Here is a 23,261-nt window from a genome sequence, read left to right as displayed (position 1 = left end):
GAAGTCGTGAGTGATGGAGGATTAAAAATCAGAGACCACCAGGACATCTATCCCAAAAATTACTGGCTTCTCATCAGATGGAAGATGGTGAATACAATTCCCTTTGTATTGTACCGCATAAGGCAGATACCCAATTTTGGTTATTTGCCAAAAAAATGTTTACTTTTAACCCCAATCCCAGGGGTTTACTACGGAGCTTCACCCCTACTCTCTTCTCTCACTTCTTTTGATAAAGTAAAATAAAATACAGAAGCGTTAAACACTTTGTCTCTTCATCTGCTGTGAATACAAATACATTACATATGGAAATCAAGCGTGGTACCACGTGGTCATGTTAGATAAACAGCACGTGACCACACTTAAACAGAAGCTTGTTTTACCACAGTAAAATAAGCTTCTGTTACGTATTTTAGTATTTGTTATGTATTACACATAACCTGCATCTCTCTTCTCCCATTGACTGAATAAATATCACTAGGAGGAAAATTATTTTAATGTATAGAAATAATTCAATATACTGCTCAGCTGTTCACTTAGACAAAACACGTCATTCATAGGCACAATATGATTTCTGTTAGATAATAGAACCATTTGCCAACTGGTGAGAATTTTTGTTTTATTCAAACTACTGCAGTGAAATACCATAGAATTTAGCAGCATTTGCCCTGCATTCAGCAAATGCAACTCAATTCTAGGTGTTAACAAGTGGAAACCATGCCTGCAAGCTTTTTCCCCCATTTTTGCGAACATTTATAGCATAGGATCTGTTGACCGTGCATTGTATTATGATGGGATTTGGCTGTTGCACTAATTCTTTCACCACCAAATACGGAGGATGCGGAAAGGTCAGGGAATGACCACCGCATATAAATAAATAAATAAATAAATTTTCTGTTTATACTCCGGGACGACCAAACGGTCAGAGGAGTTCACAAGATAGACAGATTACAAGAAACAGCACCGTATTCAGTAGTCACGGGCTTGAACCCCGGTCACTCAAGGCACGTGTACTTATGCGCCTGACCACTAGGCTACGGCGGAGCAATGTGGCCTTAGTTGCTAATGCTCCTAAAAACTAAAATAACAACATAACAGCACTAATTCTTTGGTTCTTTAGGATATTTATATACACCGCATTGTATTTGGTGCTGTGGGATTTTTTATTTTTTGCACTATTTTGGAGAACGCGGGAGAATGTCTCTTTTTAGCAAACTGTTGCAATTGACAATTACTGCAGATAACGTTATTATGACAAGGCAGAATGCGCTGGTCCCACAGAAACTAGTAGTTATTGGTGACTCTTTGTCAGGGAAACGGGGAACGTGCTTTGTAAAAAGGATAGGTGGAACAGGACCAGGGTATGTTTGCCAGGGGCAAAGGTTGATGACATTGTAGAGCGAATATCATCTTTAAAGGGCACAAAAGGTGATATTGTTGTACACGTTGGCACTAATGATATTAAGAGTAGAAGACCGGCAGAATTATTTAACAAGTATAGGTCACTGTTGAAAAAAGCCGTGAATTAGGGTTGAATTTGAAAGTGTCTACAATTCTGCCCAGACACGATAGGAGGGAGTATATGATGACAGCCTTGTCGATCAATTCGGCCCTGGAGAGATTGTGCAAGACTCAAGGGGTAGAATTTTTTTCAGCCTGGTCTGTACTTGTTAACAGGAGAGACTGCTTCTACAGGGATGGCTAGCATTCAGGAAATATAGTCACACTTAAATAGAAAGAGTGCAAGAATATTTGCTGATGCCATCGAGGCAGTGTTAGGTGGGTCGGAAAACTGCTAGCTTAGGGGGATACAAGGACTAATAGATTAACAGTAGCCAATGGCAGAGGTGAAAGTGATTCTTGCACTGCTTCTATTGGAATGAGCAGCAGCCTGGAAAACAAGATGCAGGATATTTCAGAGACTGCTGGGAGTCATTGCGGTACAAGTAAACACATGGGTTGTGTTAGGGTAGCTAAGAATAGGAACAGGTGTATGAATACTTGCGTGTACACCAGTGCTAGGAGTTTGGTAAATAAATTTGATGAATTTGAGGTATTGCTCAAAACATCAAAGGCAGATATTGTGGGGATTTCAGAGACGTGGTGTCACACAAATATAAGGAATGTAGAACTGGAATTTGGGGGGGGGGATACAATGTGTACAGAAAGGATAGAAAGGGAGGAGGGGTAATGCTATTAGTTAAGAAACACATAAAATCCAAGGAAGTGAAGCCAGTCGACATCGCTGGACAGTGCAGTGTCGAGTCAGTTTGGTGTGACATTAGCATTGGAAGATCTAAATTGAGAGTAGGAGTGTGCCATAGACCTAATGACTCCGAAGAGTATAATAAGAAACTGTACAGGGAAATAGAGTGGGCCAGTAAATCAGAGAGTCTTATAATGGAGGATTTTAATTTGTGAATGACCAACCCACAATTTCCAGATATTGACTGGAATTTGTGGGTTGGTCACTCACACACTAGCAAGGCTTTTGTGGATTTATTGGATGATTGTTTTCTATATCAGCATGTTCGGGAGGCAACTATAGGGAGTAATACTCTTGATCTGATTATCAGTAGTGATTCTTCATGCATTTAGAATCTGCAGATAAAAGAACCACTAGGTGGCAGTGATCACAGTGTGCTGAAGTGGGATTTACTCAAAGAGGTAACTATCATCAGGGGTAAAGGGAAGGGTTTTTGCTTTCGTAAAGGCGACTACGATGATCTGAGACAGTATTTAAATTCTATACAGTGGGACCAACTGATGATGTTACCAACAGCAAATTCAAAATGGGAAGCATTCAAAGAACTTATCTTGGAAGCTACTAGGCTTTACATACCAACTAAGAAATGTTCAGGGTTTAGGCCTAAATGGATGTCAGATGAACTAATGAAACATGTGGCAGAGAAGAAAAATGCATGGGATACATATAAATTAATGGGTGACATGGAAGCCTATGATAAATATAAGCTGGTCTGTAACCAACTCACAAAGTAGATTAGGCAGGCAAAGGCAGATTATGAGAAATCCTTGGCAAAGGATACAAAGAAAAACAGAAAAGAGTTCTTTACCTATGTAACCTCTAGAAGGAAAGAGATGAATCAGATTAGTCCACTGGATATTGATGGTTCAACAGGTGAGGATCCTGCTCAGGTGGCTAATAAACTAAACGAGTATTTTGCATCTACATTCACAGTTGAGGAGTTATTTAGGAAGGGGAATGCCAGAGGTGAAGTAAACTCTGGCAGTGAGCTGGATGATTTTGTAATAACTGAGAGGAAAGTCGAGGAGAAATTGTTGAGGATAAACATAAAAAAGGCATCTATCCAGTTATATTAAAGGAATCTATCCAGTTATATTAAAGGAGGCAGCAAAGGAAGTAAGCAAACCCTTAGCCATAATTATGAGAGCTGCTTCGGACTCAGGGGAAGTACCCATAGACTGGAGATGTGCAAATGTGACCCCAATTCACAAAGTAGGATCAAAGGCTGACACAAGTAATTATATACCTGTGAGCTTAACTTCTGTTCCAGGAAAATTAATGGAGGCACTAGTTAAAGAAGCACTGCAGGATCATCTAGACAAGACTTCAGTTATATCTCGGACACAGCATGGTTTTGTTAAAGGGAAAGTCTTGCCTGACCAATTTTATTGGATACTATGATGCAGTCACAAAAGAACTGGATGCAGGGAATAACTTTGATATTATATACTTGGATCTTAGAAAGGCTTTTGATACTGTTGCACATGGAAGACTGCTACACAAATTGGAGCAGTGTGACATTGGAGGCAAATTGCTGCTATGGATAAAGGGGTGGTTGAGGGGGAGAAGACAGAGAGTGGTAATCAATGGACGCTGCTCATCGTGGACTAATGTTATTAGTGGAGTCCCTTAGGGTTCAGTGTTGGGTCCATTATTGTTTTCTGTATTTATAAATGATATTGATGATGGTATATCAAGCTTAATGTCCAAGTTTGCAGATGATACAAAGGTTGGCAGGGTTGTCAAGGACACTACTGACACTATGCTGCTGCAACAGGATCTGGAAAGGTTGAGCAGATGGGCTGAGAGGTGGCAAATGAAGTTTAACATTGACAAATGTAAAGTACTATACATGGGAAACAGCAACCCCAGAGCAACGTATCAACTCTGTGGTACTACACTGACAGTGGTAGAGAATGAAAGGGACTTGGGAGTGGTTGTGCAGGCAGATATGAAGTTCTCTGAGCAGTGCAGACGGGCTGCAAGAGTAGCTCATGGAGTATTGTCAATGATATACAGGAATTTTTCCAGCAGGGATAAGGAGGTGATTGTTCCCTTGTATAAGGCAATGGTCAGGCCACACCTTGAGTACTATATACAGGTCTGGAGCCCTCATTTCAAGAAGGATGTAGAACTGCTGGAACAAGTACAGAGAAGGGCAACAAGAGTAGTGAGTGAAACAAAGGGTTGCTCTTACGAAGAAAGGCTTAAGTTTTGCAAATTACAGTGTCTGGAAAATAGGCACCGGCGAGGTGATCTGATAGAGGTGTATAAAGCTTTGAACAGTTTGATCATACTCAGTGCCGATGGGATTCTTCCTCTTGCTCAGAATAATCACCTGAGAGGGCATAAGTTCAAATTGAGGAAAGACAGATGTAGGATAGACGTGCGGAAATTTGCCTTTAGCCAGCGGGTGGTTGGTAGGTGGAACAGACTTCCATCCCTTGTCGTGGAAGTTGATAGCCTAAACAAATTTAAGGCTCAGCTGGACAGGTATTTCGAACGAATTGAGGGGTGAAATGGGAGTAGTGGTTGTTTTTTTTTTTTTTTCTTTTTTTTTGGCTGATGCTGAATAAGCTTGCTTTCTTGCATCATATGCCTCTACTAATGCTAATGACATTATACGTGGTATGGTGACTCAAGTGTAAATGATGAGAACCTTACTCGTTAGTCAAGAGAAAGTATGAAGCATTCCCGACAGCTGTAACGTCTAGGGATTATTTTTAAAAGATTTTTCTGTGGACATAGAAAACTAGCAAATTATAAAATTCGCTGTACTGCAGCATCTACTAGAAATGCCTGACCAGTAGAAGGAGGGGAGGGGATTAGATTAAGAAGCCAAACGTTTGCCCAGTTCTTCCTTGGATTTAAGCCAGGGGCGTATTCAGGGTTGGGCTGAGGGGCCATATGCCCCTGATTAATATAAAATTTTAAATTAAAGAAAAATAACGCTGGGGGTGTTCTAAAAAAAAAAAAAAAGCTCAAAAGCCTGGTTGCCATGCCCCCCTTACGATGATACCTGGATACGCCACTGATTTAAGCTATCAACTTCCACAACGACATGGAAGTTTGTTCCAGAAATCAACCGCCCACTGGGTAAAGGCAAATTTCAGTACATCTATTCTACAACTGTCTTTCCTCAATTTATATTTATGCCCCCTCAGGTGTGGACATGTGTAAATGAAAGGAGGCACCTAGAACGTCAGTTGAGCTCCACCTCATGTTGCTGTGAAGAACAGAATCAACTGTAAAGGGCCAGAAATGTGTGTGTGTGTGCTGTGCTGCTCTGGCCTCTTGGCTACCCAGAATCACCTATCCAGATGACTGATGCTTCTGGGTACTCGTCCACACCACGGGAAGGTGGGCCAGTCCCAGTAAAACACGTACTGTCTCAATAGAGACTCTCACCCACCTAGTTTTGCCAGAAGGTGGGCCCGTTCCAGAGGGAGGAGTTAAAAGAAAGAAGAGGAGAAAAAGAAGGAAGAAAAGGGAAAAAAAGAAAGGGGGAACCCATGGTGCAGTTAGGAAAAAAAAATAATTAGGCTGTACTAGAGTGGGATTGGTTGGTTGGTTGGTTTTGATTTTATTGGCGCATTAGCTACTAAGGCTATAATGCGCCACTAGAGTGGGAACTCAAAGAAGAGCACGTGAAGAAAAAATTAAATAAAGAATAAATAAATAATTTAATAAAGTAATAAAAATAATAAATAAATTGGTTGCACTAGAGTGGGAACTCAAGGCCGAGCACGTGAAGAATAAATAAAATAAATAAATAAAAATAATAATTTAATAAAATAAAATAATAAAATAAAATGAATATAAAATAAATAAATTAGCTGCACTAGAGTGGGAACTCCAGGCAGAGCTCATGAAAGAAAAAAAAAAAAAAAGAAAGCAGCTGGGGTCCTGTGAATATGGATCCCTTAATTCACTGAACAGGTATTGTTAGTTGCAGTTACAACAATGTAGCTCTGCCTCCTACGCTCAAAAACTTGGGATCCATAGGATTGGAATGCCTTTAGATTGTCAGATGTTTGGAGTAGAGGCTCTGGTTGATGTTCTGAGATAACTCGTACAGACTGCAGCAGGGTCCTCAAGTCGTCGTGCAACCTGCATTCGAAAAGAAGTTTCCAATTTTCTGGCCAGCCGCAGAAACAGCAATCTGTTGGTAGCAAACCCAGTAGATGTAACTTTTTGTTGAGGGATCCGTGTTCGGTAACCAAGTAGGAGAATTCTAAGGTGAGAGAAAGCCAGATCTTTACTGTTTTCGAAGTTGTGAAAGTAACATCAGGAAGAATTTTCTGGTAACGGAGCCTGTGTGTGAGGTGTCCCATCTAGACTGCCAAATGTTCGTTATAACAGCGGGCTCTTTCTGCTTTGGGGTTAGCATTAAGATTTAGTTCTATGCCGTATATCTTCGTCGGTATTTTCTTTTTAATTCTGAAGTTTAGCCCTCTGAAGATTACAAATAGATCAAGCGGCAAAGTTCCAACTCTCAGCTGGATGGCAAAAAAAAAAAAAAAAAACTATTATTTTTAGGCTACCTGAATAATTAAATTCATCTGCCGTGCTATGTTTCTTATGTCCATTAATTGTGTGTGTTCTATGGCCGATTTGTCTCTTTTGCTGGACGAAAAACCCCAGATTCTGGGGGAAAACCTTGCTATCTACGCCTGAAACCGACTGACTCACCCACGGAGTGAAAAAAAGCCCATTAAAGTTCCTCGCGTCATCGACGGGATTCGAACCTGAGCCTTTTCTACCCGGTGTGCGAAGGACGGTGACGAACCATTGTGCTACCCGTGCAGACTCACCTAGGTGGTAGCTGTAGACATTTTTTGGCATAATCTGTGAGTGACCAGGAGCATAGCACATTAAATGGAGTTGACCTTGTCTTTCATTTTTACTCGCTGAACCCGGTGGAACCAAGCTCCTGCTGAGTAGGTCACAATGAGGATGAAAACAGCTTTATAATACAAAGAGAGTGTTTTGTTGGAGTGCCCCAGTTGCTATTTGAGATCCTCATGATTGGGAGCTGAAAATCGTTTCGTTTTGAGTCTTAGATATTGTAGATGTGGAAAGAAGCTCAGCTTATGGTCAATGACACCCTTAGGACTTAGCCTGCATCACAGCTGGAAGCTGTTTCCCTTCAGGTTTGTAATCTAAGCATGAGGAAGAATCCCATCAACATTAAGCTTGCTCAAACCATTCAAGGACTTATACACCTCAATCAGATCACCAAGTCTCCAGATGCTGTAATTTGTAGAACATAAGCCTTTATTCCCCTCATCAATTTCGTTGCTCTTCTCTGTACTCGTTCCAGCAGCTCTACATCCTTCCTAAAATGAGTACTTCCCTAGTTTCGGAAAACAGTGATTATGGATATGAAGACACTAATACCCGGTATAGTACAGCTGGTGGGTTACAAGATTGGTGTGAGAGGCGGATAGAGCTGGAACCTCTAAGAGAACAATGGTGGAGTTCAAAGATTCCTTGGGAGGGATTCATAGAAGACAGAAGATAGGGAACTGTGTGTGTGTGTAGGGTTTATAGATGGGCTGAGTTTTGATTGCAGGAGAGGAGTGATCGTGCCAAGCCATTTTAGTACCTGAGGCAAGAACGTAAAATTGCGCCCTACTGTTAATCATGGCAACGTTGGCAATTATTTAATCTTTATTTTGCAGTCCCTTTCAGCTTTTAATTTGAGGCAAGAGCCTCGTTCGCCTCACCCTCAGCACGGCTCTGAGAGAGGATGTGGAGGACGTCAGGTTATGTCGTTTTTGGGTTAAATTCCATGTGAGCCACCACATTTTGAAATTGTTTGGGAAAGAGAAGGTGCTGAAAAATTTTCAGTTTTGGATAATGGCATATGAATAACTTAATGGAAAAGAGAGGATCTACAATACGATATTGTTTAGACAGTCCCAATCCTTGCGGACAGCTGGCAAAAACTGTCATTAAGCAGGGTACTAAAAAAATCTTGGCAGATTGAGCTCTTTTTCTCTCTCCTACAGTATATTCAAGGTAGCAATATTGAATATTTCAGATTTTAAGATGAATTTTCGAAGCATGTGCGACACATTCCATTAGGCATATATGTGATTTTTTTACAAGAGACATTTGTATAAAGAGGGTGGCGGAATGTACTCAGAACATTGTCCTTTTTGAGTTTTGATAAATGGGCTGACAGGGACTTTTGTTCTGCTAAAATACTTAGTTAAAAAATTAATAACAAGGCTTACTGGACAGAGTGGTGTACATCGGTTGGTTTGGTTGTTGAAGGGTTTTTAGGTGCATCAGCTACTTGAACCATATTGTCCCATATATATACAGGGTGTTTCAGTTAAACGTTTCAGAACTTCTAAGAGGGGTAGGGTACATCCTGACAACTCGAAATCATATAGCAATGTGGGGTCGGAAATGCTTTCCTGAAGCGGTGTTGTACACAGAAGCACCATAAAGAAAAGAGACCGTAAGTGAGAAATCGTTTTAATAATACATGAAAAGAAGCAAAAGGTACATGGATTAAGTAAGTGTTCGAAGTTTCTTCCACGGGCTACAATGCACGCCTCACATCTCCGACGCATGGACATCCGAACATTCTGGAATACTCCAGGCGAATTTCGAATTTCTTCGGCAGCTACTGCGATTCTTGCAACCAGCTCCTCAGCATTGTCAACAGGGTGTCATAAACTAGCGATTTCATATGACCCCAGAAATAAAAATCAAGACATGATAGGTCGGGTGACCGAGCAGGCCAACGCACGGGACCACCACGTCCGATCCACTGTTGACCAAATGTGACATCTAGGTAGTTACGAACATCTCCGCTATAATGGGCAGGGGCTCCATCGTGTTGGAACCACATTGTCTGTTGCGTCGATGCAGAAATCTGTTCATCTCTCAAAATTTGTGGCAATACTTGCTGCAGAAAGATCAAGTAGATAGGTCCGGTTAGATGACACGGTAACAGGTAAGGTCCGATGAGGTGATCTCCCATAATACCGGCCCATACATTGACCGAAAATCGAATCTGTGCTGCACGACGTCGTATTGCATGCGGGTTCTCGACCGCCCAGATATGGTCGTTATGCGTGTTGAAAATTCCTTCCCTTGTGAAGGATGCCTCATCGGAAAACAACACTTCAGCAGGAAAAAGGGGATTTGTAGCACATTTTCCAAGGTACCACTGTGCGAAAGCAATACGAGGTGCATAATCCTCCGGTTGCTGTGTCTGGACACGCTGCATGTGAAACGGATGCATGTCTTGTTCTCGGAGAATCCTCCAGACGCTGCAATGGGAAACCCCGACTGCGTTTGCTAGACTTCGTGTACTCGTTCTTGGATTCCCCTGTACATGCTGCAGCACATTCTGTTCGACGGCTGGAGTCCGTGCTGTTCTTACCCTGTCCCTGTCAGCTCTTTCAAATGAATCTCTCTCAGCTAACCTCTGGTGCAGTCTTGCAAAGAAATTATGACTGGGAATACGCCTCGTCGGATATCGTTCCGCGTACAAACGCTGTGCGGCTGGCCCACTACAATTTGCAGCCCCGTACGCCAAATGCATATCGGCTAACTCTGCGTTCGTGTAATCATCCATCCTACTAACTTGGCGTTCTTGTGCGAAATTAAGATTCCCTGCACTAAACTCGGAATTTTCGATTCTGCCCATTGGTATATGATTTCGAGTTGTCAGGATGTACCCTACCCCTCTTAGAAGTTCTGAAACGTTTAACTGAAACACCCTGTATATATATTATACAGTATTATATTATATTATATCTACAAATTGTGTTCGGCCACAGAACACAATTTACATCTACAAATTGTGTTCTGTGGCCGATTTGCCTATTTGTTGGACGAAAAATCCGAATCTTGTGGGAAAGCACTACGCTACCATTGAAATCAACTACCTAAATTACTTAGTGAAAAAGGCTCATAAAAATTTCTCACATCATCGACTGGATTCGAACTCAGCTTTTTTCCACGTGTTGTGGTGAGGACAGCAGACAGTGATTATATCAACTGTGCAACTGAGAGGTCATTGGTTGGTGATTCCAGCCAAAATAAATACTAGGTTAATGTGTATGCACCAAACATTGGGAACGAGTAGACCGGCTTTTTGGAAGCCTGCAGGTTTTCGTATAGAGTACCCTAGATAATCATAGCTGAGGGCTGCAATGGTGTCAGTCATGGATAAAGTCGAAATTGTTCACCCTACAAAGGGAACACTAATGCTCACTTTCTAAAGAACATCTGTTCAGAGTTTGAGTTGGTAACTGTGTGGGGGATGTTTAATTCCCTAATTCTCTGCCATAGGACAACAATGCTTAAGGGCAGATAAATACACGGATTGACAGGATATGTCCCAGAGGCCTGACATAGCCGGAGTGGTCAGAACGTTAGTGCAATAGCACCCGCTCTTTGAGTGAACCGGGGTTAGTTAGCTGAGTGGATCATGACTGCTAAATACGATTAACTTTTGTATCGATGATTTATTGTAAGTTCCACTGCCCTGGTGGTCGTACCGGAGTATAAACAAGAACATCATGTTGAGTTGTTATTATTGGGATTTAGGAGCATCTGCGACTAAGGCCATATTGCATCGTATATACTGTCTGTAAATAGCACGTGTTCTGTGGTCGATTTTCTGTTTGTTGGACAAAAAAACAAAATTACTGGGAGAAAATGTCGTGCTGCCCCTGCCTGAGACCGACTAATTCGGCCACGTTGTGGAAAAGGTCCATAAAAATTCCTCATGTCATCGACGAGCTCGAACTCAGGTCTTTTCCACCCAGTGTGGGGAGGATGGCGATTTTACCAACTGTGCTATCACGACGGCAATCATGTTGCTGCTGTTATGGGGTTTCAGGTTCATTGGCGACACAGGTAATATTGTATTGTCATATATACACTATATTATGTGTGAAAATTGCATATGTTGTTTAGTCTATTTGCCTGTTTTCTGGACGAAAAACTCAACGTTCCAGAAAAAAAACCCATGCTCCCCTCGCCTGATATCGATTAACTCAGTCACGTTGTGAAAATGGCCCATAAACGTTCTCGGTATCATTGACTGCTTTCTAACTCAGGTCTTTTCCACCTGGTGTGGGAGAAGACGGTGATTATATCAACTGTATACCACGAAGGCTTGGAGCTATCAGAGTACATCAAATGATGAAGTGATAAGTCAACTTTTGCAGTTAGATCTGATCGCGGTTTATCAGGCTATAGGAGAGGTTTTTTTGAGGACTAATATTACATGGTCCAACTGAAGGCATGTTAAGGAGTACTATCTACTGCAGGGACGTACAGAATTTCAGGGGGGTAAGAAGGACGAGATTGGATTACATTTGGATAAATATGCAAAGCCAATGTATCATGGGGACGGGTTTTCTTCAGGAAGATGGAATATTAAATCAACTAGCCAAGTGTACTAGGTTTATGAATTGCGTATGTGCTCGCTGGTCGATTTGCCTGTTTTGACGGATTAAACATTCCGAGTTTCCAGAGGCCGGGGAACTTGCTATCTACGCCTGAGGCCGACTAACTCAGCCATATTGAAAAAAGTCCATAAGATTCCTCACGTCATTGAAGGGCCTTTTCCACCCAGTGTGGGGAGGATCGTGACGATGTCAGTGTGCTACCCGTGCAGACCAGGAAGGGGGAGAATAAACTCCTGCAGCTTTCTTTGACCAAAGATGGTTGGTTGGTTGTTGTAGGGTTTTAGGCCAATCAGCAACTTAGACTATATTGCGCTGTATATGCAGTATTATGTCCGTAAATAGCGTATATGCTATAGTCGATTTTCTGTTTATTGAAAGAAAAACCGGAGTTTCAGGGAGAAAAAAACATGCTACATCAAGCCGACTAACTCAGCCAGCCACGTTGTGAAAAAGGCCTATAAGAATTCCTCGTGTCATTGACAGGATTCGAACTTAGTTCTTTCCACCCTGTGTGGCGAGGTCGGTGACTATACAAACTATACTACCTACAAGGGTCGTTTGTCAAAAGATGTCCAATGCTGTTTTTTTCCGATTACATTTAAAGTTCGAAAGTCAGGTACCAAATTCATGTGGGGAAATTATGCCAATAGTTTCTGTATATTGAGTAATTGTGCAGTCACCCTCGTGGGTAGCACAGTTGGTAGAATCGCCGTCCTCCCCAACACTGGGTAGAAAAGGCCTGAGCTCGAGGCCCGTCGATGATGTGAGGAACTTTTATAGGCCTTCTTCACAACGAGGCTGAGTTAGTCGGTCTCAAGCAAAGGTAGCACGGTTTTTTTCACCCGTAAACTCAGGTTTTTCTTCCAGCAAACAGAAAATTGACCCCAGAACACATGCAATTTACAGACCGTATACACAAAGCAATATGATATGGTCTTAGTACCCAATGTTCCTAAAACCCTACTACTAAAACAACAATTGTTTAGTCAGATATGAAATTCTCTGAGCAGTGCAGACAGGCAGGCTGCTCATCGGGTTTTGTTAATACAGTATATTCAAAAACTTTGCTAGCAGGGATAAGGAGGTGATTATCCCCCTGTATAAGGCATGGCTAGGCCGCATCTTGAGAACTGTATACAGGTCTGAAGGCCTGTATACAGTTCTCAAGATGCGGGAAGGATGTTGATTTGTTGGAACGGCTGCAGAGACGGGCAACGAGATTATTGAAGGGAACAAAAAAGTGCTTTTACCAAGAAAGGCTCAGTCCTGCAAATTTCAGCGTCTGGAAACCAGGCACCAGTGTGTTCTGATTGAGGCGTTTAAGGCTTTAAATGGATTGAGTAAGCTACATGTTTTTTGGCATTCTTCCTCTTTCTGAAATACACACATGAGGAAGCATAAATTCAATTTGAGGAAAGATGGCTGCAGGATAGATGTACAGAAATCGGTCAGTGGGTGGTTGATTGTCGGAACAAACTTCCATCTGTTGTGTGGAAGCGGGTGGTTTGAATGAATTCAAAGAAGAACTAGACAAATTCTTAGACGGTATGGATGGGTGAAGTGTATAGTTTTTTTTTTTTTTTTTTTGGCTGATGCTTTATAAGCTTGCTTTCTTGCATCATTTCCCACTATTAATACTAATGTTAATACTATATTAAGATCTCGTGGGGATCGGGGTACGGGGTTAGGATGAGGGGAACTTTTCTAAAATAGAGGGTATGACTAGCCAATTTCTTCAATAGAGAGGAAGCATGGTATTTTAAAATGTTTTAGTTGATAGAAGACGCCAGGACTAGATCAGTGTCCTATAGCACACTATTTCCATAGACGGGAGATGTGACAGATATAAAACATTGGAGACCTTGTTATTTTGACAAATACAAATTACATTATGTATGCTAAGCTTTAAATAAATGGTTACAGAAGCAGGCCCTCGAGGGGATATAATCTGTGGATATATAATCACCGTTCTTGATATATCTGGAAAAGGCCTGAGTTCGAATCCCATCGGTGGCGCGTGAATGTTTTGTGTTCTTTTTTCAGAACGTGCCTGAGTTTGTTGGTCTCAGGAGGGTGGGGAGGTTAAAACCTCAGTTTTCTCCAGAAAACTCGGGTTTTTCATCTAGTTAACGAGAAAATCGACCACAGAGTAGAGTTACTTTATAGACGCAGTATAATGATGCCTGATAGCTTTAGTTACTTTGGCGCTTAACACATCGTTATAGAAGTATGTTATGGAGCTTGTTCATAGTAACCAGGCTTATGAGGAAACACAGGAAGTTTCGATTTTACTATTAGATTTTTAAAAGATTTTAGGAGAATCTATTAGGAAATGGATATAAGGTTGCTTAATTTGAGGTTAGTTTTTTTTATATAATAGTGTTGTTCCATTGGGAAATGAGGAAAGAGTCAGTAATGCCCTTCTTTTTTGCCGTGACTTTGTTTTTCCCTTCAGTCATTGAGTCGGCATATGTCTGTGGGACATTATTACCAGCTCTCGCAGAGGGTCAGGACGCATATGGCAATGATGCGCTAGGGATGGTAATGCGAAGAATCTATGATTGACTTTTTATCGTATAACGGACACGTTTAGGATTTTCTGTAGATTAGCCATGGACAGGAACAAGACTAAGATTGAAGAATAAAATTTATGTTGTATTTGGCAGTGAGTGACAATCCCGATCGAAGTGCTTACAAATTGTATGACGGTTCTGAATGTACCTTTTGAAGATTTGTTCTTCAGTAGGGAACAACAATCTTCCTATAGTCTTCTCTATTCTTCCATTGTGTATAGACAGACGATGGAGGAATGGATAGTAGGGCTGTTGTTCTTTGAAACCAGAGTACGGTGTGGCGAAAGCAGTGTCAGTCCCTCACTTAATGAACATGTTATTTACCCATCCAGAGATAGGCGGTTTCATTTGTTTTCTAATTACTTTTGGAATGGCCAAATCAGGAGGTTAAAGATGATGTATTTTTACAAGTTTGGGGAAATGTTTTTGAATGCCACTATTATGATGAGTTTATTGGTCCTTTAGTCTGTGCCTTAGTACTGCTGAGATTCCTGAATTCCAGCATCAAAAGCCCTATAAATGCCCTCCCTATCCTCTCCAGAACATCTCAAGGACGATCTTCGGATCGAAACTGTAGGGCAGGGTGTGTTGCCATCGAGACTCTTTCTGACGTTGCCCTCCGGTGCCATCGGTTTCATGGCGCTAGGATTCGTAGGCATGACGCTGTGATAAGCTTAGTCAACAATCGACTAAGTCAAAACGGCTGGTTGACTCTTCTTAAGCTGCGTTTTAACACCCAAGGAATTAATAAACCTGACCTATGTAAGAAGGGGGAATCGACATATCTCCTCGACGCCCAGATAGTCGGCTCAAGATGTAATCTTGAAACACTCTCACCAGCTCAAGCGTCGGCACTACGACGGCAATATCGCTTTGAAACAGCAAACTGAGAAACAGTTTGGGAAATTTCTCGAAGTTTCGACTATAACTATTTCGTATAGTGGGTTTGGTGCAAGTCCTCTTCCATCTTCCGATTAGAATTTGGTCTAACTAAATCAGATCTAAAAATGATTTCAATTCGAGCTCTGCAGACGACCTTTGACTGCTGGAGAGTTCGTCAGCAAATGATTTCAGTGCTATGAATGATATACCTCTAATGTTACAGTACTCTTGTTGGGTCCAATTATGTAGGCTACCACTGCCATTGTACATGGGAACGTATTAAAAAAAAAAAGTTCGTAAATACCTAATAAACAAGATAGGCGTAATCCAGGTGGTTATTTCTGTGCAGTCTTTTCGAGTCGGGTCTTCCACGGAGCACCAGGCATACGAGATTTAGATGGGCACAAGGATCTTATTTTGTTTTGGATATCTGTGTCGTATGGCCTCTTCTGTTTTCCATTTCATGTCTTTTCTTTTTACTAACTTTTTGCTTTTGTCCTACTGTCTATCAGAGGTCTTAGGAGTTTGTAAATCCTAAAAATCAAATAGCTGTCCTGGCAGCGTCCCACATTTTTAAACGTATAACAGACTTACCAATTCCGATGATGCTATACAATTTAAAAAGATATTTAGAAATGTAAATCGGTTATTAACTTCTAAATTATTTTATGAGCGTATTCTGTCTACAGTACCCCTTATTCTCAAATTAAACTTGAGAAGGGCATTACTTGGAATTACTGCGAAGTAAGTTTGGTAAAGAAACTTTACCCATGAAGTATTAAATTAGCTTATTGCAACGAGAGAAGAATTATTACAATAGATATCCAAACATACTAACAACCAAATAAATTGGCTACGTTTCGGATTTCTTTTTAATAATCTTAATAATCGTAATAATCTTTTAAGATTATTAAGATAATCTTTTAAGATTATTAAGATTATTCTGTGTTGTGTCTTTGGTCCTGGATTTTTGATTTAGGATAAGTTTATAACTGTACCATGGAAGTAGTGGTAGGTTTGTGTAGTACAACAGGGTCTCTCTGGTGGCACAGCTTGGCACACAGCCTGCAGCATAGTTTTGTCTTCTATTGTAGAGCTATAAACTTATCCTTATGGAAAAGGAGTGTTGAATAAACTTAAACTGATTTGGTCAGCAACCATTCATATTTAAAAAGTTTCTATCTGATTTCAAGTAAATTTGATTAGTCTTTTTTTTTTTTTTTTTAAATGTGATTGCTAAATTTAAGAACACCAGATGGAGTTTAGAACTCCAAATATTTATTACCACCAAAATGAGAGGGTACACAGCATGATGTGCGAGATGACAACACAAATACTGGTGAGCAGTGAGGGAGTTCATATGATGTCTACAGTGATGCTGGTGAATGTTTCATTTTCCATATCATCCATTTTTCATCTGTGTGTGCTTTTCTTTTACCGTCGGGTCACATTTGTATGATGTCCGATAAAAGGTTTTATATACCATCTCATAATGCACTCTTAAAATGTAAAAAGAAAAAGTAATTAGCATTCCAGTAACAGGATTACATAACTAATCTGAAAGCACAACTTTTAAGATTATTGAAATAAAGGAAGGGATCAAAACAAGAAGACAAGTTCTGCTTTAAAACTCTGTTGACAACGATCTTACACACACACACACACACACACACACACACACACACACACACACACACACACACACAAAATAATAATAACAACTAATGGGCTACGCTTTGCTCGCCAACCCCTGCGCACGCTTTTCTACGTAATATGTAGAGGTATGACGGAGGTTGAGTGAATGAAAGTTATTATTAATTGCATGTTCTATCTTAGCCTCTTCACTGGACAGACTGATGGCTATGCAGACCCTCAGAGGCCTCATGGTTATCCAAGCTGACACTATGCTGTAGTTTTTCCTAGCTGGCATGGTGTGGGATGCTGACACTGGCCATCAGGGTAACCCCAGGCCAGTGTGGGACAGAACTGAAAAAAGCACGCTCCACCATAGGAATCTCTTTCCCTATGTTCTTTTATTCCTATCACCTGGGGTACTTGAGTCTCCTTCCCCCACCCTTGGTGACCCCTACCTCCTTTTGGGTGGTGGCTCACCCCACCCCCACTTTCAACTTCTACCCTCTGGACCAGGATGGGCGTCCTGTACCAGGGGGTTCCCTTACTGTCTTCCCTTTCAAATCAGGCGAGTGCCTCAACTATTGCCCCCTCTGTTCTCTGCCCATTTTATCCCACCCTCTTCCTATCCCCCCCATTATGTCCTTTCTAATAAAAAAATTTATATATTTTTAGCTCTCCTTAGATGCCTAGGCTACCCCAGGGTTCACCCCACCAGAGCTTTCTTCTCTCCTAATGTGTCCTGGCCTGCTTCCCTGGGGCGGTGATGGAAAGTGGGGGTATTAATGTCTCTCCACAGGCTCCCAGGCTAAGTGGCCAGAGGAACAACACAACCCACACTAATACTTCACAAAACACACACTAACAGACACCCTGGCCTTATGTAGAGCATTGTATTCTACAAAGAGTTAAATCGTGGAGTTGGGGGAGACCCCCCCGGTGCCACCAGACAAAAAACACTGTCACTATGATCGATATCTAATCAGGAAATTACCTATGTAATTATTTACTCGTGCATTTGTAGTGCGCGGCATTCTCAAGGTCGAATAAATATCACTATGTAATTATTTACCTGCATTTACATAGGTCACTTAGGAAAAGGCCTTTTGCTTTGGGTTTCATAATGCACGAGGAATATTGTTGCATCCAAAAGAGCAGGACTAAAATATTTAACTGAAATATTTACAAATTATGCAAATATTTACAAACTATACAAATATTTAAAATATTTACAAAATACAAAAGTACTGTATTTACAAATATACAATATTCATTAATATACAAAAAAACGTTACAATGGAACATCAAATGTTGGACAGTGAAGCACTAGTCTGAGGTTGGTGAACGTTATGGAGGCAGTTGTTAATAATTAATTCCATTTGTAGTGACGTAATTGCCTCGCTCTCTTCTCCCGTTATATAAAAGACATCACTCTACTAAAGGCAGTGTCTTTTATATAAAAATATGTAGACAGACCGATTTACATGTTCTGAAGGATAAAAAACCTGGAATAACTCTCAGAGAAAACCGGCTATTTCCTCTCCTGAGATTGGCTAACTACAAAAAACAAAACAAAAAAAATAATAATAATAATAAAAATAAATAAATAAATAAAAATAACTGAGATGATATACTGGTAAATGAGAAAGATTTTCTTGGGTATACGGACTGAACGTTAAAAGGCAACCATTATTTTTTGATAATGGTTGCCTTTTAACTAAGTAATATCGTAAACAATGCAAAATTCTAGCTAAAACTCTGTTCATGTTTAAAGTATGGGTTGTAGTCTCATAACTGACCATCCAGGTACGTCTGGATGTTGTGATCTATTTGGAAAAGTCGATCACAGAACAGAACCTGGAATATCTTCGGTGAGAGAAAATTTGGAGGAAGCCATGAGAAACAATGGATTCTAAATGCAACCTGAATTCATGCAGTTATAAATTTAGGATTTAATTAAAAGCATACTAAACTTACATAGTGCGTTTGTTAAGCGATTCATGTGGTTTTCCACAAATCCGTTACTAATAAACTTACAACTGAAATCCCAAATTTACATTGGAAGCATTCAGAATCCATTGCTTCGTGGCTTTCTTCGAACTTTAATTCGTCCATTAGTGGCAATGCGAACCGTGATTCGCTCGACCATATTACATGTTTCCAATGTTTCCCCAACCACTGCCGCCGTTCCTGACACCATTGGAAACGGATTCGTCTGTTCCTTTCACACACGAGAGATTTGAACTTTGCTATACAACTGCGTGCACCCGTTTGTTCTACGCTATAAGTCTGCTTTGCTGACTGAAGTAGGTTCTAGTCTCTGTTTTTGCAGACTGGTTGGAAGCCATGCATACTGTACGCTTCAATACATTGAGGGAACGTAACGATGCTCCCAGTGCACGCGAATCTATGATCGCTCTTCTCGTGAACCATGCCTTTCTCACGATACGTCTTTAATGACTCCACCATACTGCAGCTGTTTATATAGGTCTGTCGTACCACGTGACCAAGAACGTCATAGGTTTTTTTTTATTTGACAGGAGGTGAGTGGATATCAGATCGTTAGTTAGATTCCGTAATAAACTGGTAGGAGAGCGGAGTTGCAGAAAACATTGTAATTACAACATTCACTGAAAGCTTTCCCAATACGCATATCCATTATATTTTACAAAGTCAAAGTGCACGGTCATTTGAACAGATGCATAATAAGCTCTCTACTACAATAAGTTATTCAACACTAAATATGGATTGATTTTTAGCTCTCCTTAGATGCCTAGGCTACCCCAGCCTATTATAAGATATTTAATAGCTAAAGGCTCCGGGTTGAATAATTTCCTACAAATGATGGGATATACATTGTCTAGTCAAAACATTATGAAAACCTACCTAGTAGTGGGTATGTCCTCCTCTAGCCGACAGTACTGCCACCACGCGGCGAGACATGGACTCTATAAGGTGTCCGAACGTTGCAAGAGGTATGTTGTATCATGTTGCGTCTGTAGATCTGCGATAGTCTGTGATGAAGATCCATGTAAATCCAAAGCTGTTCTATGGGATTCATATCTGGCGAATTCGGCGACCAAGGTCCCGGGACCTGGAAGTCACTTTCGCGTTCGGCGATCTACTCTGGAGCAATATCAGCAATGTGGCAGAGCGCATTATCCTTCTGGAACACACCAGTGCCATCAGGGAAGACAGCCCTCCATGAAGGAATGTACCTGATTTGTCAAATGGATACAGGTGTATGAGGACTCCAAGAGATTTCAGGAAAACATCTCCATACCAAAACACCGCCGCTACATGTCTGTTTCTATTGGACCAGGACATCGAAGTGATTCCTTTCTGCAGTTTGTCGACGTACCTCCATTTATCGTCCACAGAGGATAGAAGAAACGTGATTCAATGGAAAAGGTAGGTTTTTTTTTTTTTTTTTTCAGTCGTCAGTGATCCAATGGTACTGTTCAGATGCACCTTAAGGCGTTGTTGGCGATAGGTGACCGCGAGCATGGGTACCTTTACCAGATGCCTACTCTGAGGCTCATATGGAGGAAGGTTCCTTGGATCATGGTCTTGAAAATACCGCTGGTCTTCCCTTGGTTAAAATCTATGGTCAAAAACTGTAATATTAGAGCTACCTGAGAGTTACCTCATCTACTCATCATGTAATGTCCATAAATTACGTGTATTCTCTGGTTGCTTTGACTGTTTTTCTGGCAAAACCCTAGTTTCCACCGAGGGGAAAGAAGAAAACCTTGTTACCCCTGCTTGAGAACAACAAACTCAGCCACGGAGTGAAAAAAGCCCATAAACATTCCTCGCGTCATTGATGGGATTCGAATTCCGGGCATTTTCTACATGGAATCCACTGTGCAATCCGTGCAGACGAAGTCCATGGTCATGGACATGTATGGATATGTGTTATTGTAAGGGTGACTCCAAGAACGTCAGTTCAACTCAGCCTCGTGTCACTGTGAAGTAGAGGTTTATTGTCAATGAGCAAGAATGTCAATGGTCATGGTGAACCATCGATGAGGTGTGGGCGCCCGCCATTGGTCCGGAAACTGGTACTCTGTCTACTATCCGTCCGCTCTTGGAACTACAGAATTTCGCGAATAGCCCACAAGATTCACAGTTTTCGTAATACTTCCACCATTCAAACGGGTATCCGGTACCTGACGATCATCCCTTTAGCGAAATTCCTCAGATCATGTCCCTTACCTATGTTGATCAAGTACTTCGTATGGGACTGCATGCCACGAACTTGCAGTATCACACATACAAGTGCTCATAGCGACACGTGCGACAAGGCGGGGAGGAATGGCTGACTGCTAAAAAAAATGGGGGGGAGGGCACAATGGTTTGACTGGACGCTGTATGTTATTAGTCTGATATTTTCCTAAATGATTATAATCCTTTAAGAAAATATATATATTATGAAATTATTCATAATATATACTATAGCGTTTCTGTTAATAAAATTCATATACGTAGAGTATTTAATGATTCATAAATTTCAGTATAGTAAGTCGCAGGGGCGTATTGAGGGGTGGGCAGAGGAGGCATATGCCCTCTTTACCAAAAATTTTAAATTAAAGAAAAAGAACGCAGGTGGAATTCTAAAAAAAAAAAAAACTCAAAAGCCTTGTCGCCATGCCTCCACACTTACGATGATACCTGGATACGCCATTAGTAATCGTAATATGAAACATTAAGCGAACAATGGAAATACAAATGAATAAAAATTTCATCTTTAAAAAATTATGTAAACCGAACTTTAATCTAGAAAGAATACATCCTTCCACTACTTTTTAAGAATGCTGTCAAAAATTTATATTCTGTACTCACTTTGTTTTGCTGCATTGCTTCCAACCCCATGCTCCACAAGGTACAAGTTCCGTGTTTGTTACTTTTTGTTTGTAGCCTCTCGGATAGGGCTCCCGCACGATTACGTATTTGCACCTTCTGTATTGAAAACAAGACAACATTTAAAAAAGTTGGAGTTGGTTTTTTTTTATTTAAGTTATTTGTTAAACATATTTTAATAGTATCAGTACAAATAGCCTTTGTTTGTACGCAGCAAACAAAATACCAGATGGATGCTAAGCGGATCGATCTCGTATTCTGGAGACACTTCGCCGTAAGTTCATATTGCGCTGAGCATTTCAAATAAAAAGGCTCTGCTTCCACGTTGGAAGTATATTGCTATTTATTTAAAATATATACCATTATCCAGACCACTGTTTCGGCGCTGTTTAGCGCCTCGTCGGTGGGGAAGTAAGCGCCACAAGAGGACGATCTGATGACCTAGTGATGAGACGCTTGACGGTACAGAAATTTTAGAAGTTCAACATAATATAGGAGTTGAGGAACAATCTTCCACAAACAGGTAACATGATGTTGGGAGTATGAGAGATAAACCACTACTCTGTGTTCAATTTGAAGTAAAAAAAGTTTATTGAGCTGCAGTTACTCCTCTTTGAACGGTAAACGGACTGAAATACGGTAATTAAAAATAGAATAGATCAAGCAGGAATGTAAGTAGGAAGAAAAAATTACTGTACATTACGACCGAAGAATTACATCTTTTAACAGAGAATTTTTGGGATTTTTTAAACAGGACGAAAATTGCACAGAAGTATACTGAACCTCCAGAGAGCGACCTGACAGTGATAACAACAAACGTAGAAGTAGGAGGAAGATTGTGATTGCTCTGTACTTGAGTCATACACCTTTGGAAGATGTATATTCCCAGCAATTACTGTTTCTTGGAGTTATAGGAAGTTGGACAGTCTGTAATTTCCATCGCTGCCCCGAGAGTTATGCCAGTTGGCTCTGGCCTCTGAATCTGCCAATGTTTTGAATACGCGGTGACCTTCGTAGAATGGCTGGGGATTAAATAGACATAGCTTGGTTCAGTTGGAAAGTCAGTCCTGGATTCTTTGGAACATCCTAGTACCAGCAGAACTAACTCTGGACATGGGAGAGAAGGGTACTGGGGTGAGAGATCTGTGGAGTGCGGGGTTTGAGGCATCCCCTAAGGACGATATCTGAGGTCAGGAAAGAGGACAATACAGGAGGGGAGAAATAGCGAATCTGCCAATGCTTCTATTGATGCTGGAGCCTGGGCTCTGTTGAACGATCCAGAGTTCGAAGAACTTTCTCTGACTTGAAACGATTATGTGAGATCCACAGTATCATAGGACTTTCGAGTTTAAAAGGATACTCTTTGCAGATGCTATGATGCCACTTCGCCCTCCCGAAGTCACTGCTGTTGGTTGCTCGCCTCCCAAAAGGGTGCATTGTTCTCAGTATCTGGTAAAGCTTGCAGTTGTCTGTAAAATATATGCCTTTGTGTTGGGCTGTTTGGTTATTTTGATGATAGTGCAGCACTCCTGGACGGTAAGGTGAACTGAGAAGGGTCTTCCCGGTCGTCATGAAGAGGGGTGGTGCCTAAACTGTTAGATG

At 41.0% G+C, this 23,261-nt stretch overlaps 1 protein-coding gene across 1 annotated transcript in view; it reads right to left on the bottom strand.

Annotated features, from left to right (window-relative positions):
* Positions 1 to 16,452: 16,452 nt before the first annotated feature.
* Positions 16,453 to 23,261, bottom strand: part of LOC150089827 (uncharacterized) — a 94,549-nt gene continuing 87,740 nt past the window's right edge. The window contains exons 14-15 of the mRNA XM_090389666.1: positions 21,642 to 21,758; positions 16,453 to 16,663 (exon numbers count right to left, since the gene is read on the bottom strand). Coding sequence (XP_090245792.1) covers positions 16,567 to 16,663; positions 21,642 to 21,758 — 214 coding nt within the window. The 3' untranslated portion in view covers positions 16,453 to 16,566. The remainder of the gene's footprint in view (positions 16,664 to 21,641; positions 21,759 to 23,261) is intronic.

This window comes from Mastigoproctus giganteus, chromosome 2, assembly GCF_048544385.1.
Source record: "Mastigoproctus giganteus isolate SK-2022 chromosome 2, ASM4854438v1, whole genome shotgun sequence".
In the NCBI taxonomy this organism is placed as follows: domain Eukaryota; kingdom Metazoa; phylum Arthropoda; class Arachnida; order Uropygi; family Thelyphonidae; genus Mastigoproctus; species Mastigoproctus giganteus.
This window is presented reverse-complemented; position numbering and strand designations above follow the sequence as displayed.